Source organism: Papio anubis, chromosome 16, assembly GCF_008728515.1.
Source record: "Papio anubis isolate 15944 chromosome 16, Panubis1.0, whole genome shotgun sequence".
Taxonomy (NCBI): Eukaryota; Metazoa; Chordata; class Mammalia; order Primates; family Cercopithecidae; genus Papio; species Papio anubis.
In genome coordinates, this window is record NC_044991.1 from 21,404,988 (window position 1) to 21,419,050 (window position 14,063).

Here is a 14,063-nt window from a genome sequence, read left to right on the forward strand (position 1 = left end):
AGTCTGCTCAAGCCTCAGGTGATCGTGAGCGGTGCCTCACCAGTTGGGGCCCTCTTTCACCCCACAGTGCTCAGCATAAGGGAACCCAGCATACACTGCAGCGGCTTAGTCTACACACGGGGAAACTGAGGCAGGCAGGGCCATCATGCTCCCAGTCCTCCACACTACTGCATCAGGAGAACAGACACACAGGATGCTCCTTTGGGGCCCGGCCTTTAGGAAGAGTGCTTTAGGGCATAGCCAATCTGTACCCTTCAGCTTCCCTGTCCCTCCCTCACCTCTGAGGGTCATCACAGGCCGCCTCCCTCCTGCTCATGTAGCACTTCCTGGTCCTGGCGCCCTCAGGCCTCCCCGCCTTGCCTCCTGGAGGCCTTGGCATCTGGCAGTTTAGGGAACTTCCCTGGCTTTTCTTGGAAAGATTCCCCAGTGTCTTGAAGCTTCCCAGCCAATCAGGAAATCCAACAACAGCAACCAGTTATTTCTGGAGGGTCCAACACATACCCAAGGGCTGATGGGTTCCCCTGTGCAACAGACACTGCCAAGGCTGTCACGGGACCTGGTTTTACATTGTTTAATCTTCAGCTAGTAGTTTGTGTTTGTTTTTATGGAGCGAGTAATTCAGGACCATGGTGAGTGAGGTCAGCCGGACAGAGAATAAAGTTCTCCCTCCCACCCCATCCTCAGTCCTTAGTTTTCCTCCCTTAAAGGCAGACATTATTGCTAGATTTCGATTTTCATCCAGGGATATTCTGCACATGTGTATAAGCAAATCCATGTAGAGATTTACTAAACGAATGATGGCCTACTTAGGCACTGCTAGCACATCCCTTCTCTGACCTGACAGTCCTTTCTGAAGCTCTTTCCCCATCTGTAGGAGCAGACCGCCTCAGGCTTCCTTGTGTGAATGGGCCACCATTAGCCAGTCCCTGCTGCGGGACATTCAGGCTGTTTCTGCACCCTAAGCAATGCTGCAGCGAGTACCTCCCACATAACACCCTCTGCATGGGCAGGGACGTAGCTATAGGATCCAGCCCCAGAACTGCTGAACCAGAGGGTATACCCAAGATGCATTTTCTATTTTTGTTCTTGTTTTGAAAAGGTAACACATTCTCACATGGTTCGAAATCCAGAAGACAAAATCGATGTAAAAAATCTACCCCTTTCCCTCATTTTCCTCCCCAAAGGAAACCAATGTCATTATCCAAAGAGACTCAGCTTTGCCTAATGTGGAATTTTTCCCTTCTTATGTAGAAATGGTAGCACAGAATACATGTTGGGCTTATATAGCAGAGGTTTTTCCATTATTAACCCATTACAGAGAGTGTCCTCATGCCTTTTTTTTTTTCTTCATTTTTTCATTTTTCTTTCTTTTTTGAGATGGAGTCTCACTCTGTCGCCCAGGCTGGTGTTCAATGGCACGATCTCTGCTCACTGCAACCTCCGCCTCCCAGACTCAAGCGATTCTCCTGCCTGAGCCTCCCAAGTAGCTGGGATTACAGGCACCTGCCACCACACCGGCTAATTTTTGTATTTTTAGTAGAGACAGAGTTTCGCCATGTTGGCCAGGCTGGTCTTGAACTCCTGACCTCAGGTGATCCGACCGCCTCTGCCTCCTAAAGTTCTGGGATTACAGGCGTGAGCCACCGTGCCTAGCCGCCTTTTTTTTTGTTTTTTTTTGAGACAGAATCTTCCTCTGTCACCCAGGCTGGATTGCAGTGGTGCAATCTCGGCTTACTGCAACCTCCGCCTCCCAGGCCCAAGTGATTCTCATGCCTCAGCCTACCGAGTAGCTGGGATTACAGGAGCACACCACCACACCCAGCTAATTATTTTTTAAATTTTTATTAGCGATGGGGTTTCACCATGTCGGCCAGGCTGATCTCAAACTCCCGACCTCAGGTGATCTGCCCACCTCAGCCTCCCAAATTGTTTGGATTACAGGTGTAAGCCAACGCGCCTGGCCTTTTTTCTCTTTTTCTTTTCTTTTCCTTTTTTTCTTTTCTTTTTTTTTTTTTTTTTTTTTTTTTGAGATAGGGTCTCAAAAAAATCCAGTCTGTTGCTCAGGCTGGAGTGCAGTGGTGTGATCACGGCTCACTGCAGTCTTAACCTCCCAGGCTCAAGTGATCCTCCCACTTCAGCCTCTAGAGTAGCTGGGACTCCAAGTGCGCACCACCACACCCAGCAAATTTTTGTATTTTTTTGTAGACAGGGTCTCGCCATGTTGCCCAGGCTGGTCTCAAACTCCTGGGCTCAATAACCCGCCTGCCTCAGCTTCCCAAAGGGCTGGGATTACAGGCGTGAGCCATCGCGCCTGGCCCTTCCCGTGTTTTCAGTGTGTCTCTTTGCATGTGTTTTTGAGCCACTTGTATGTCCCTTTCTGTGAGCTGTCTTCACATTTTGGGCCATTTTTCTATCTGATTATTGATCTTTTTCTTACTGATTTACCATTATTCCTCCCTATTTTGTTACTGCTTTTTACTTTTCCATGCTGAAATTGGGCTTTTTAAGATGTAATTTTCTTTTAATTTTTTCTTTCTAGTACTGTCTGCTCTTCATTTTTGCATTTCAATCCTGTTCCATCTGGGCTTTCTGTAGGAATGAGGTAGGGATCCAACTTCCCCTTTTCCCCAGATGGTTCCCCACTTGTCTCCATGCCATTTACTGAATAATTCATCTTTTCCCCACAGATTTGAAATGCCATTTTTATCATATTCTAAATTTCCACATATATTTGGGTGTTTTTCTGGACTCTGTTCTATACCAGATAATTTGTCTATTCATGTTTTGATAACTTTTATTTTTATTTTTATTTATTATTTTTGAGACAGAGTCTCACTCCTGTCACCCAGGCTGTTGTGCAATGGCTTGATCTGAGCTCACTACAACTTCCACCTCCCAGGCTCAAGTGATCCTCCTGCCTCAGCCTCCCAAGTAGCTGGAACTACAGGTGAGAGCTACCACACCTGACTAGTTTTTGTGGTTTTTGTAGAGATAGGGTTTCCCCACATGGCCCAGGCTGGTCTCGAACTCCTGAGCTCAAGTGATCCACCCTCCTCAGCGTCCCAAAGTGCTGGGATTACAGGCATGAGCCACCATGCCCAACCATTTTTTTACTTTTTGAGTCAGGGTCTCACTCTGTCACCCAGGCTGGAGTGCAGTGGCACGATCATAGCTCACTGCAGCCTCGAACACCTGGGCTCCAGCAATCCTCGTGCTTCAACCTCTCAAGTCATTGGGATTACAGGTGTGAGCCACAGCTCCCAGCCATGTTTTGATAACTTCTTGTACCCTCTTATTCCCATTTCATTCTATTTGAACTTTACAACTAGTTTGTCTTTAAAAAAAATTGATCATATTATTTGGATCACATCAAATGTTTACATTAATTTATGGAGAATGACCTTCTTGTAATGATGTCAATAACAATATTGGCTCTTTATATGTAAAGAACAGGAGTAGATGCTTTCCCATTGATTCAGGTTTTCTTTTATGTCTCTGTAATATTTTTTTTTTTTTTTTTTTTTTTTTTTGGTAGATCTCACTGTATCTCAGGCTGGAGTGCAGTGGCAGCGATCTCGACTCACTGCGGCTCAGCCCGGGTTCCGCCATTCTCCGCCTCAGCCTCCCAGTAGCTTCTGGGTTCTGAGGCATCCGGCTTCTGGCAGCCGGCTAGTTTTTTGTATTTTTTAGTAGAGCCGGGGGTTTCACCATGTTAGCCAGGATAGTCGATCTCCTGACCTTGTGATCCACCCGCCTCGGCCTCCCAAAGTGCTGGGATTACAGGCTTGAGCCACCGCGCCCGGCCATCTCTGTAATATTTTTTCTTCATGTAAAGTTCTTTTTTTTTTTTGAGATGGAGCCTCCCTTTGTCACCAGGCTGGAGTGCAGTGGCATGATCTCGGCTCACTGCAACCTCCGACTCCCTGGTTTAAGCGATTCTCCTGCCTCAGCCCCCTAAGTAGCTGGGATTACAGGCACACACCACTACGCCCAGCCAATTTTTGTATTTTTAGTAGAGACGGGGTTTCACCATATTGGCCAGGCTGGTCTCAAACTCCTGACCTCAAGTGATCTGCCCGCCTCAGCCTCCCAAAGTGCTGGGATTACAGGCGTGAGCCACCGTGCCTGGCCGCCTGTTTCGTTTTTGTATTCGTGTTTCACTAGTTTTCCATTCGTGTCCTCCTGCTGTTCCAGAATCCCACATTCCACGTGGGACTCATGTCTCCTTATATCTGTGAGAGTTTCTCAGATATTCTTGGTGTTTCATGACCTTGACTGTTTCAAGGAGTCCTGCTTGGGCGTTCTGTAGAAGGTCCCTTAGTTTGGCTTTGTCAAGTGGTTTTCTCGTGATCAGCCTGGGATTATGGTTTTTTAGAAAAAATACCACACAGGTGCCTTTCCCTTCGCATCATAATCAGGGTGACATTCTATCGACATTTCTTGTCACCTCACGTTTGCCTGGATCGCCTGGCCAAGGTAATGTTTGCATGTTTGCAGTTTTCTCTACTGTCAAGTTACTTTTCCCTCTCTTTTTTATTTTATTTATTTTTTAAGACAGGGTCTCATTCTGTCCTCCAGGCTGGAGTGCAGAGGTACTCACTGCAGCCTTGACCTCTGGAGCTCAATTGATCCTCCCACCTCAGCCTCCTAAGTAGCTGGGACTACAGTCACACACCACCACACCTGGCTAATTTTGTTCATTATTATCATTTTTTTATTTTTAGTAGAGAGGAGGTCTCACTATGTCGCCCAGGCTGGTACTGAACTGGGCTCAAGTGATTCACCAGCCTTGGCCTCCCAAAGTGTTGGGATTACAGGCATGAGCCACCGTGCCCGGCCATCCTCCTTTCTGTATTCTTTGGAAGCGAATAAGTAAATGCAGCTTACACTTTGGAAAGCGGGGTGGGGAAGTAGCTACATGAAAGTGTTTGGAATTCTTCTTTAAGGAAGACTTGTTTCTTCTCAGACGTATTTTTTTTCCCTGGGAGCAAGCAAGCTGAATGATCACATTTATTTATTTATTCAGTCATTTATATCAGTTTGGACTCATGGATATTTATTTTATAATCTGAGCTTAATCCCATATAACATTATTTACTTTGTTGCTTGAATTGCTGCAGGTTTGGCCACTGGGAGCTCCTTCTGGAAGGTTCCTATGTCCCTGTGACATACCACCATCCTCGTTTTTGGGCACTTCCTTCCTTTCTGCCACCATAAGTTGCTCCAGGATCATCTTGTACTGGTCCTGCCCCATCCCTAGAAGCAGTCATCTCTCCAAGGAGCCTGGTTCCTTTCACTGGAGAACGGTATTAGAAACCAAGAGCGGCCAGGCCGGGCGCAGTGGCTCACGCCTGTAATCCTAGCACTTTGGGAGGCCGAGATGGGCAGATCACCTGAGGTCAGGAGTTTGAGACCAGCCTGGCCAACATGGTGAAACCCTGTCTCCACTAAAAATACAAAAGTTAGCCGAGCGTGGTGGCTCATACCTGTAATCCCAGCTACTGGGGAGGCTGAGGCAGGAGAATTGCTTGAGCCCAGGAGGCAGAGGTTGCAGTGAGCCGAGATCATGCCAAAGCACTCTATCCTGGCTGACAGAGCAAGAGACTCTGTCTCAAAAACAAAACAAAACAAAACAAAAATTAGCGGGGTGTGGTGGCAGGCGCTTGTAGTCCCAGCTACTCGGGAAGCTGCAACAGGAGAATTGCTTCAACCCGGAGGCCAAGGTTTCAGTGAGCTGAGATCACGCCACTGCACTCCAGCCTGGGCAACAGGGTGAGTCTCCATCTCAAAAAAAATAAGAAAAGAGAAACCAGGAGCAGCCGGGTGTGGTGACTCACACCTGTAATCCCAGCACTTTGGGAGGCCCAGGCAGACTGATTGCTTGAGCCCAGGAGTTTGAGATGAGCAAAACCCTGTTTCTACAAAGAAATGCAAAAATTTAGCCGGGTGTGGTGGTGTGTGCCTGTGGTCCCAGCTACTCAGGGAGGATAAGGTGGGAGGATTGCTTGAGCCCTGGAAGTCAAGGCTGCAGTGAGCCGTGTTTGTGCCTCTGCATTCCAGCCTGGAAGACAGAATGAGACCCTGTTTCAAAAATAAATAAATAAAAAATAAAAAGGAAAAAAAATAAGAGCTAGATGCTGGATGTATTCATGCCACTGGGTGTCACTTCTTCCAGGCCCTCAGCTGACATAGCTAGAAAATATATGTGTGTCTCTTTACCCACGTATACACACATATGCCTCCATTATGTTTTGTATTTGTAGCCATTTACATATAAAAATGGAAGTTTTATATGTACAAACTTTATCTCCCCACACTTAACAGGTTGTCTTGTTTTTTCTCTTTGTATCATCTCATTGCATCCCACAGCTCAGTGAAGTCCAGAAAATTAATATTCCCTTCACAGAGAAAGAAGCTGAGAAGAAGAGGTGGTTTTTGTTTTTTTTTTTTTTTTTGTTTGTTTGTTTGTTTTGAGCCGAGGTCTGGCTCTGTCACCCAGGCTGGAGTGCATTGGCTGGATCTCAGCTCACTGCAAGCTCCATCTCCCGGAGTTCCACGCCATTCTCCTGCCTCAGCCTCCCGAGTAGCTGGGACTACGAAGCCACGCCACTCGCCCGGCTAAGTTTTTGTACATTTTAGTAGAGGCCGGGGTTTCACTGTGTTAGCCAGGACCAGATGCCGATCTCCTGACCTCGTGATCGCCGGTCTGCGGCCTCCCAAAGTGCTGGGGTTACAGGCGAGCCACGGCCTTGTTTTGAGGTAGGGTCTTGCTCTGTCGCCCAGGCTGGTGTACAGTGTTGTGATCATGGCTCACTGTAGCCTCGACCTCCAGGGCTCAAGTGATCCTCCCACCTCAGCTTCCGAGTAGCTGGGACCACGTGTGTGCACCACCACACCCAGCTAATTTATTCATATATATATATAATTTATTTATATTTATATTTATTTATTTTGAGACAGAGTCTTGCCCTGTCACCCAAGCTGGAGTGCAGTGGCGTGATCTTGGCTCACTGCAACCTCTGCCTCCCGGGTTCAAGTGATTCTCCTGCCTCAGCCTCCAGAGTAGCTGGGACTACAGGCCCCTGCCACCACGCCTGGCTAATTTTTGTATTTTTAATAGAGATGGGGTTTTGCCATGTTGGCCAGGCTTGTCTCAAATGCCTGACCTCTTGATCCCCATGCCTCGGCCTCCCAAAATGCTGGGATTACAGGCACGAGCCACTGCACCCGGCCAATTTTAAAATTTTTTTATAGAGATGGGGTCTCACTACGTTGCCCAGGCTGGTCTGGAACTCCTGGGCTCAAGCGATCCTCCCGCCTTGGCCTCCCCAAGGTGCTGGAATTACAGGTGTCAGCCACTGCACCCCAGCCCGAGGTGCAGAGAACGTAACTTGCACAGATGACACAGTTCTGGAAAGAGGTTTCAAATCCAAGAGAAGAAACTTTCAGAGGCTTGGAAGCCCAGCCCTGCCCAGCCTCCTTGTATCCTGATGGCTGGAAGACCAGCCCAGCCCTCAAGAGGCTGCCTGGCTGTGATCAGTGAGATTCATCATGAGGATGTCCCCCCACTATACCCCAAGCATGTGAGCTGTGGAGGATCCCCCCATTCGTGGCTCCAGGAGGTGAGTTACTGGTGGTGTGGAGCCATGATTCATGGCCAGGCCAGACCATAATTAGTGGTCACTGGTGTGGCCCCGCAAAGGAGTCCAGAACAAACACCCCTTGGGAGCTGGATGAAGTCTGGGGTGCCTGACTCCAGGGATGGGCCGGAATCAGGCCCAGCTGGGAAGAAGCACGCAGGTGAAGGCCAGGTGGCTGGTGTTAGGAGCCTGTGGGCAATGAACTGGAGAAAGTAGAATTCCCCACCTGGTGCCTGTCCCTGCCCAGCCCTCCCCACCATCTGTGGCTTGATCCTTTGGGGCTCAGTATAAGCCCCTCAACTGCCACTGGGCTGGTGCTTCCCCTAGGCCTCCTCATCTCCCCAGGCCTGAACCGGCCCAGAGAGCCTGTCTTCACCTGTCCCTGCCTAGCTGCTTGTCTGTCTCTTTCTCCCTGCCACAGAGGGTAGGCAGGACCACCTTGGCCACTAGTGCCAGTCTCCTCTGCTGAAGGAGCAGATGCGTGCATGGTTGGCAGGTAGTCCCTGGAGCCCTGGATAGGGGCATTCAAGGAGTGCCCAGGAGGCCCCTGGAGAATAGGGATTGGAGGAGGGCAGCAGGCAGAAGCCCCGCAGCCTTTCCTTGGGGAAGGAGTGAGGGGACTGATGAGAGAACCCTGAAATCCACATCCCAGGCAGACAGGCAGCTTGAGTCCCCCAGCCTGCTGGTCTTTGGGAAGCCTGGCACAGGGCTGCACACTCCCACTAGGGTTCAGCTCAGCCCCTGTGGATGGGGGGCTCCACGAGGCCTAGAGACCTCCCCCAAGCCCCTGCCCACAAGGGGCTGAGTGGTCACTGGGGGTTGAGCTCCAGCTGAGCACTTCGAGAACGCTCTGGGTCCAGATGAAGCCAGGCTTCTCAGAAAGCTGGACTCTGGAACCCAAGAGCCTGGGTTCCGGCCCCTGTGCTGCCATTTTCCTGCTGGGCAACTGTGGCCCAATCATGGCATCCCTGGGAGCCTCAGTGAGTGCGAAGCTGTGGGTCAGGCTTGGCACATCGCAGGCGCTTGATAAAGGGGCACTGCTGCTAGGAATACTTCTGTGAGAGTCTCCTAGGGAACATGGTATGCTGTGGGGTTTACAGGACTTCATGGGAGCCTTAGGACGTTCCCAGTCCACAGTGCCCCTTCCCCTTGCCATCCAAAAACACATACTGGGAGCCAGAGATGCCTCACACACAGCTCTGTTTGCAGTGTCAGAAGGAGAAGCAAGGAAGGTTTTCCAGAGAAAGAATACCCAGGGGTGGGCGGGAGTGCGCCTAGCATTGAGAAGAGCTTACAAAAGACTGTCCTGGCCAGGCACGGTGGCTCACGCCTGAGACCCCAGCACTTTGGGAGGCTGAGGCGGTTGGATCACCTGAGGTCAGCAGTTCGAGACCAGCCTGACCAATATGGTGAAACCCTGTCTCTACTAAAAAATACAAAAATTAGCCGGGGGTGGTGGTGTGTGCCTGTAGTCCCAGCTACTCTAGAGGCTGAGACAGGAGAATTGCTTGAACCCAGGAGGTGGAGGTTGCAGTGAGCCAAGATCGCACCCCTGCACTCCAGCCTGGGTGACAGAGCGAGACTCCATCTGAAAACAAACAGGACTGTCCTAGTGTCAACTTTTCAGACTTCTGGGTTTTGTTGTTGTGTTGCTGAGTGCCTTATTTACTCCTTGCCTTGTTCCCCAAAGGAATTGAAGCAGCTCACAAAACCCAGAAGCCTGAAAAGTCAAAAACTCAGAAGTTTGGCTGGATGTGGTGGCTCACACCTGTAATCCCAGCACTTTTGGAGGCTGAGGAGGGAGGATCGCTTAAGCCAGGAGTTCAAGACCAGCCTAGGCAACATAGTGAGATTCTGCCTCTACAAAAAGTAAAAATAAACAAATTAGCTAGATGTCATAGCATGCACCTGCAGTCCCAGCTATTTGAGAGGCTGAGGCAAGGAGGATCACTTGAACCCAGGGGGTTGAGGATGCAGTGAGCTATGATGACACCACTGCACTCCAACTTGGGTGACAGAGCAAGACCTTATCTCAAACAACAACAACAAAACCCAGAAGTCTGAAAAGTTACAATGTGAAAGAGGACATCAAATGAAAGGAAAAATCATGGTAGGAAAGAAAGATGAAGGCAGCAGTCCCCACTCACTGAGCTAGAAGACCTGGAACACTGGACAGAGGTGGTTCTGAGCTCCCTAGTGGCTGAGGAGAGGAGTGAAAGCAGATCCTGGTCCCTGATCCAGCATGAGAGGATGAAAGCACAGCCATTGTTCTGGAGACACTTTCTGGTTGTCATCATGGACAGGCTCCCTGGAGGATGTGCCTCCTCCCGCTTCAGGATTTAGCTCTTCTACCTCCCCTGGGCTGGGGTGGGTACATTGTCTGTGCTTTGACAGTCCCTAGATCTCATGTGTTCTAGAACCCTCTCTCCCAAAGCAGAACTTTTTTTTTTTTTTTTTTCTGTTTTCTGTTTTTTAAATCCATTTCAGCCTCCTGACAAGCAATAAGATTTGGAATATTTGTTGAGGGGATGAATAAATGAACTCCTTAGTGCAGAGGTATCTGTGCATTGCGGCCATTTCTTGAGCATTGTCATGTGCAGGTCAGAGATGTGGGAGCCCCACATAGCGGGGAGGAGAGCAGAGGCGGAGGATGGGGGGCTGGGCTAACCTAGGCTTTCCAAGCTGTGATGGGGCAGGAGCTTCTCCACTAGCTCCAGGAAGGGGAACTTGGGCTCTGGGCGCCTGTTTTGAAGAGGTTGCACCCCTTTGAGGGGACCTACGGGTTGCAAGTCACGCAGGAAACGTGACCTTAGCAGTGAGGGCGGTGGAGTGGGCCAATTTCTGGATCTTTCTCTATTTAGTCACCTCCAGCCTTGTTGGGACAGGGATCTGGGGCTAAGCCGCTGTGGTCTCGGCACCCTCTGTCCCCACTTCCCCTCGAGGACGGCCGTTTGAATATTGTCTAGTGTGGGCCATTTACCCCCGTGGGCAGGAGGAAGGTAGGAGGGACCTCAGAGGAGACTTCAAGGGCCCCCCCCACTGCCCTTCTAACCTTGCAGATTCCCCTCTGGGGCCTGTTTCCTCTTCTCTCAACCAGCGATGCCAGGCTGAGGCTGTCGGTTCGAGAATCACGTAGGCAATAGCTTAGTAAAGGGCCTGGCACATAGTAGGCTCTCAAGAAAAGGTCGGAGCCTCTTGAGGAGTCTGCCTGTGATGGATGCGGAGCACAGACCCAGCGCAGTGCGGCGATTCCCCCAAGGTCACACAGCCGCCCCCCCAATTCGGACCCTGGGCGGCCTGACCCCGGGGCCGGGGCTTGTCGGGTGCCAGCGTGGGGGCGAGCAGTGTTTGGAAGAGCGGCCGCGGCCGTGGGTGGGAAGGGGCTTCTATTTTGGAGCGAGTGAGAGGAGCGGGACACGCGGAGGGGTGGGCTCTCTCCGGCATCTCTGTCCCCCAGTCACCTTCCTGCAACCCTTCCTGGGAGGGGCGTTCTGGGCGGTGGGGGAAGGTGGGAGGGGCGGGCGGTTACCTCATCGCCGCCTCCGGGAGGCCCCGCTCGCTCGCGCCGCCGGCTGGGGCGGCGACTCCAGGCGCGGAAGCGAGAGAAGGACAGAGGCACAGAGGCTCCGGGAGGCAGTGCTGCCCCCCGCGCCCCGCACCGCTGCGGGACCCGTGCCGCGAGGAGGGCGGACTTCGGGGCCCCGCGCGGCCGCCGGCGCCTGGGTTGGCGCTGCGGGGCGGAGGCAGTGTCTGAGCGCCGCTCCGGGTCTGCTCTCTCCCGAGCTTCGGCACCCGCCCGAGCCGCTCGCGAGTCCGCCACCTGTCTGCCCACTCCGTTGTCTGTCCGCCCTCCCGCCGCCAGCTCCGGCCTCGGGCCTGCCCTCTCCAGTCTCCGTGTTCCGGGGTCGACGAGAAGCGCGGCGGGGCCGGGGCGCACCGGGCAGGGCGCGCGGGGCGCACGGCCGGGGGGCGCACGGCGCGGCGCCGGCCCATGAGGCTTTCCAGAGCGGAGAGCGGCAGCGCCGGCCGGCCATGGGGGGCAGCTTGAGGGTGGCCGTTCTAGGCGCCCCGGGCGTGGGCAAGACGGCCATCATCCGCCAGTTCCTGTTCGGTGACTACCCCGAGCGCCACCGGCCCACGGACGGGCCGCGCCTCTACCGACCCGCGGTGCTGCTCGACGGCGCCGTCTACGACTTAAGCATCCGCGACGGCGACGTCGCTGGCCCCGGCTCGAGCCCTGGGGGTCCGGAGGTAGCGGCTCGAGGAGCGGGCAGGGGCGTGTGACAGCGTGAGGGGTGTGCGTGCTCGGTGCACACGTGCGTGTCCGCGTGGAGGCCTCGGGCGCCTGGCTGTGCTCCGGTATGGAGGGATGTGTGTGCTTCCTGGGATAGTTGAGTTTCAGCCCTTCCCGCCGACATGGAGACTCCCAAGCCCAGGCTGGAGGCAGGGCGATTTTGCCCAGGGGCGTTCCCTTGCTCCTGAGAGCGACTCCACCTTTGCCTGCCTCGGCTGGGGGGTGTGGAGCAGCTCGTGGTGGTGCATAGCGGTGCCATTCCGCGAGTGTGGCGTTTTGTGTTTGGGGCCTTGAGCAGAGCTACAATGGGAGAGACTGGGGTCAGGAGTAGGGGTGTACTTACTACGGGGGCTGGTGGAGGGGTTCATTCTCTGCCCCCTCATTCCTGTGCCCTGGAGCGAAGGCTCGTTTAGTAATTTGTGCAAAGTAAAGGACAGACCTCCGACCCTAGAGCAGTGAAGAAGAAAGAGCAGACAGGATTAAGCAGGGCTTCCTGGAGGGGGTGGCATTTGAGCTGAACCTGGAAGACCGAGTGAAGTTCTGAGTAAAGGGAGTGGCAAAAGCATAGCAGGTGGAAAGACCAGCAGGTGCTTACGCCAGGGGTATAAACGGTTACAGCTGACAACGTGGGGGCGTGGTGGACCACGGGGCTCCGGGCGGCCACGGGCTTTGGAATTAGTCTTAGAGGCAGTGGTAAGCACTGAAGGCATCTAGGGAGGAGAGTGGCCTGAGCCGAGTTGGGGAAAGCCGAAAAGAGGAAGATTCTGGGTAAACAGAGGGGAGACCAAGGATGTAGGAGGGTGGCTGACAGGCTCCAGGCACGATTTGGAAAATTTTACCCTGGTGGTCATGAGGAGACAGGGCCCGGGAAACTTGAGGGAGGGGCGCAGAGGTCTGGATGGAGGTGATGTTGGCCTGAGGATGAACTAGGTTTAGCGTCCAGGCCCCTGCAGAGGGTTCCAGAGCGGGAGAGTGGAAAGGAGGCTTCCGCAAACCCTGGCCTCCTGTCCCCAGGAGTGGCCAGACCCTAAGGACTGGAGCTTGCAGGACACGGACGCCTTCGTGCTCGTCTACGACATCTGCAGCCCGGACAGTTTCGACTACGTGAAGGCCCTGCGGCAGCGCATCGCGGAGACCAGGTGGGGGCGCGGCAGGTCTGGCGGTGGGGAGCTAGGGCAGGTCTGGCCCGGCCTTTGCCTGAGGGGAGTGTGTAGGGTCTCCCAACGTCGTGGGCCGGGTCTTAGGCCTTCGCCCGTGGGAAGGTCTTCAGCTGTATGTGCTCTTTTGCCCACATGGGCCTGGAGTTCGGGGAGGGCCTCTGGCTGTAGGAAGGGAATGCGCCTGCGTGTGTATACCCACTGGGGGAATTCTCCGGCCGTGGGGTCCCCGGCACCGCGTCTCTCATCTCCATTCGGCCCCCAGGCCGGCGGGCGCGCCCGAAGCGCCCATCCTGGTGGTAGGCAACAAGCGAGACAGGCAGCGGCTGCGCTTCGGACCGCGGCGCGCGCTGGCCGCCCTGGTGCGCAGGGGCTGGCGCTGCGGCTACCTCGAGTGCTCGGCCAAGTACAACTGGCACGTGCTGCGTCTCTTCCGCGAGCTGCTGCGCTGCGCTCTGGTGCGCGCGCGCCCTGCACACCCGGCCCTGCGCCTGCAGGGGGCGCTGCATCCAGCGCGCTGCAGCCTCATGTGACCCAATTGGACAGTGCGATCCATGGGCCCCACCTTGTGACTGGGACAACCCGGGACGTGGATTGGACAGGATCGCCCAACTTCACTGAGACTGGACAGAGCAATCTCTGCCCTGATTGGATGAGGCCTAAGCGACGGGCCTCTTTTTGAACCTCATTGGACCCAACCAGGTCCCAAGCTCCATTGGAGATGACCAGTCCTTTCTGGGACCTCAGTGGGTCACAATCCACTGGATGGAAAGGATTTGGCTATGAATTTGGAAACGCGAGGCCTGCTCCTGGAGCTTCACTGGACATATTCTTTATGCCACTCCTATCGCAGGATAATAAACGGGAAAATAATTGAGTGCACCTGGGATTTCTGGGCTGGGCGGGATAACGCTTTAAATCTAGAGGTCAGAGCTGCCAGGCTTGACCTCCAGGCAGTTAACTTCAGGGTCC

At 53.4% G+C, this 14,063-nt stretch overlaps 1 protein-coding gene across 3 annotated transcripts; it reads left to right on the top strand.

The window, feature by feature from the left end:
- Positions 1-7,272: 7,272 nt before the first annotated feature.
- On the top strand, positions 7,273-13,968 carry RASL10A (RAS like family 10 member A). 3 transcript variants are annotated; one of them, XM_003905384.3, is made up of 3 exons: positions 11,040-11,891; positions 12,949-13,073; positions 13,357-13,968. In XM_003905384.3, the coding sequence occupies exons 1-3, from the start codon at positions 11,673-11,675 to the stop codon at positions 13,622-13,624; spliced, it is 612 nt and encodes a 203-aa protein (XP_003905433.1). In that variant the 5' UTR covers positions 11,040-11,672; the 3' UTR covers positions 13,625-13,968. The 3 variants fall into 3 exon arrangements, with proteins under 3 accessions (XP_009215302.1, XP_003905433.1, XP_009215301.1); XM_009217038.4 differs by lacking the exon at positions 11,040-11,891 and adding an exon at positions 7,273-7,622 and having other exon boundaries at positions 12,949-13,968; XM_009217037.2 differs by having other exon boundaries at positions 12,949-13,968.
- The last annotated feature ends 95 nt before the right edge of the window (positions 13,969-14,063 follow it).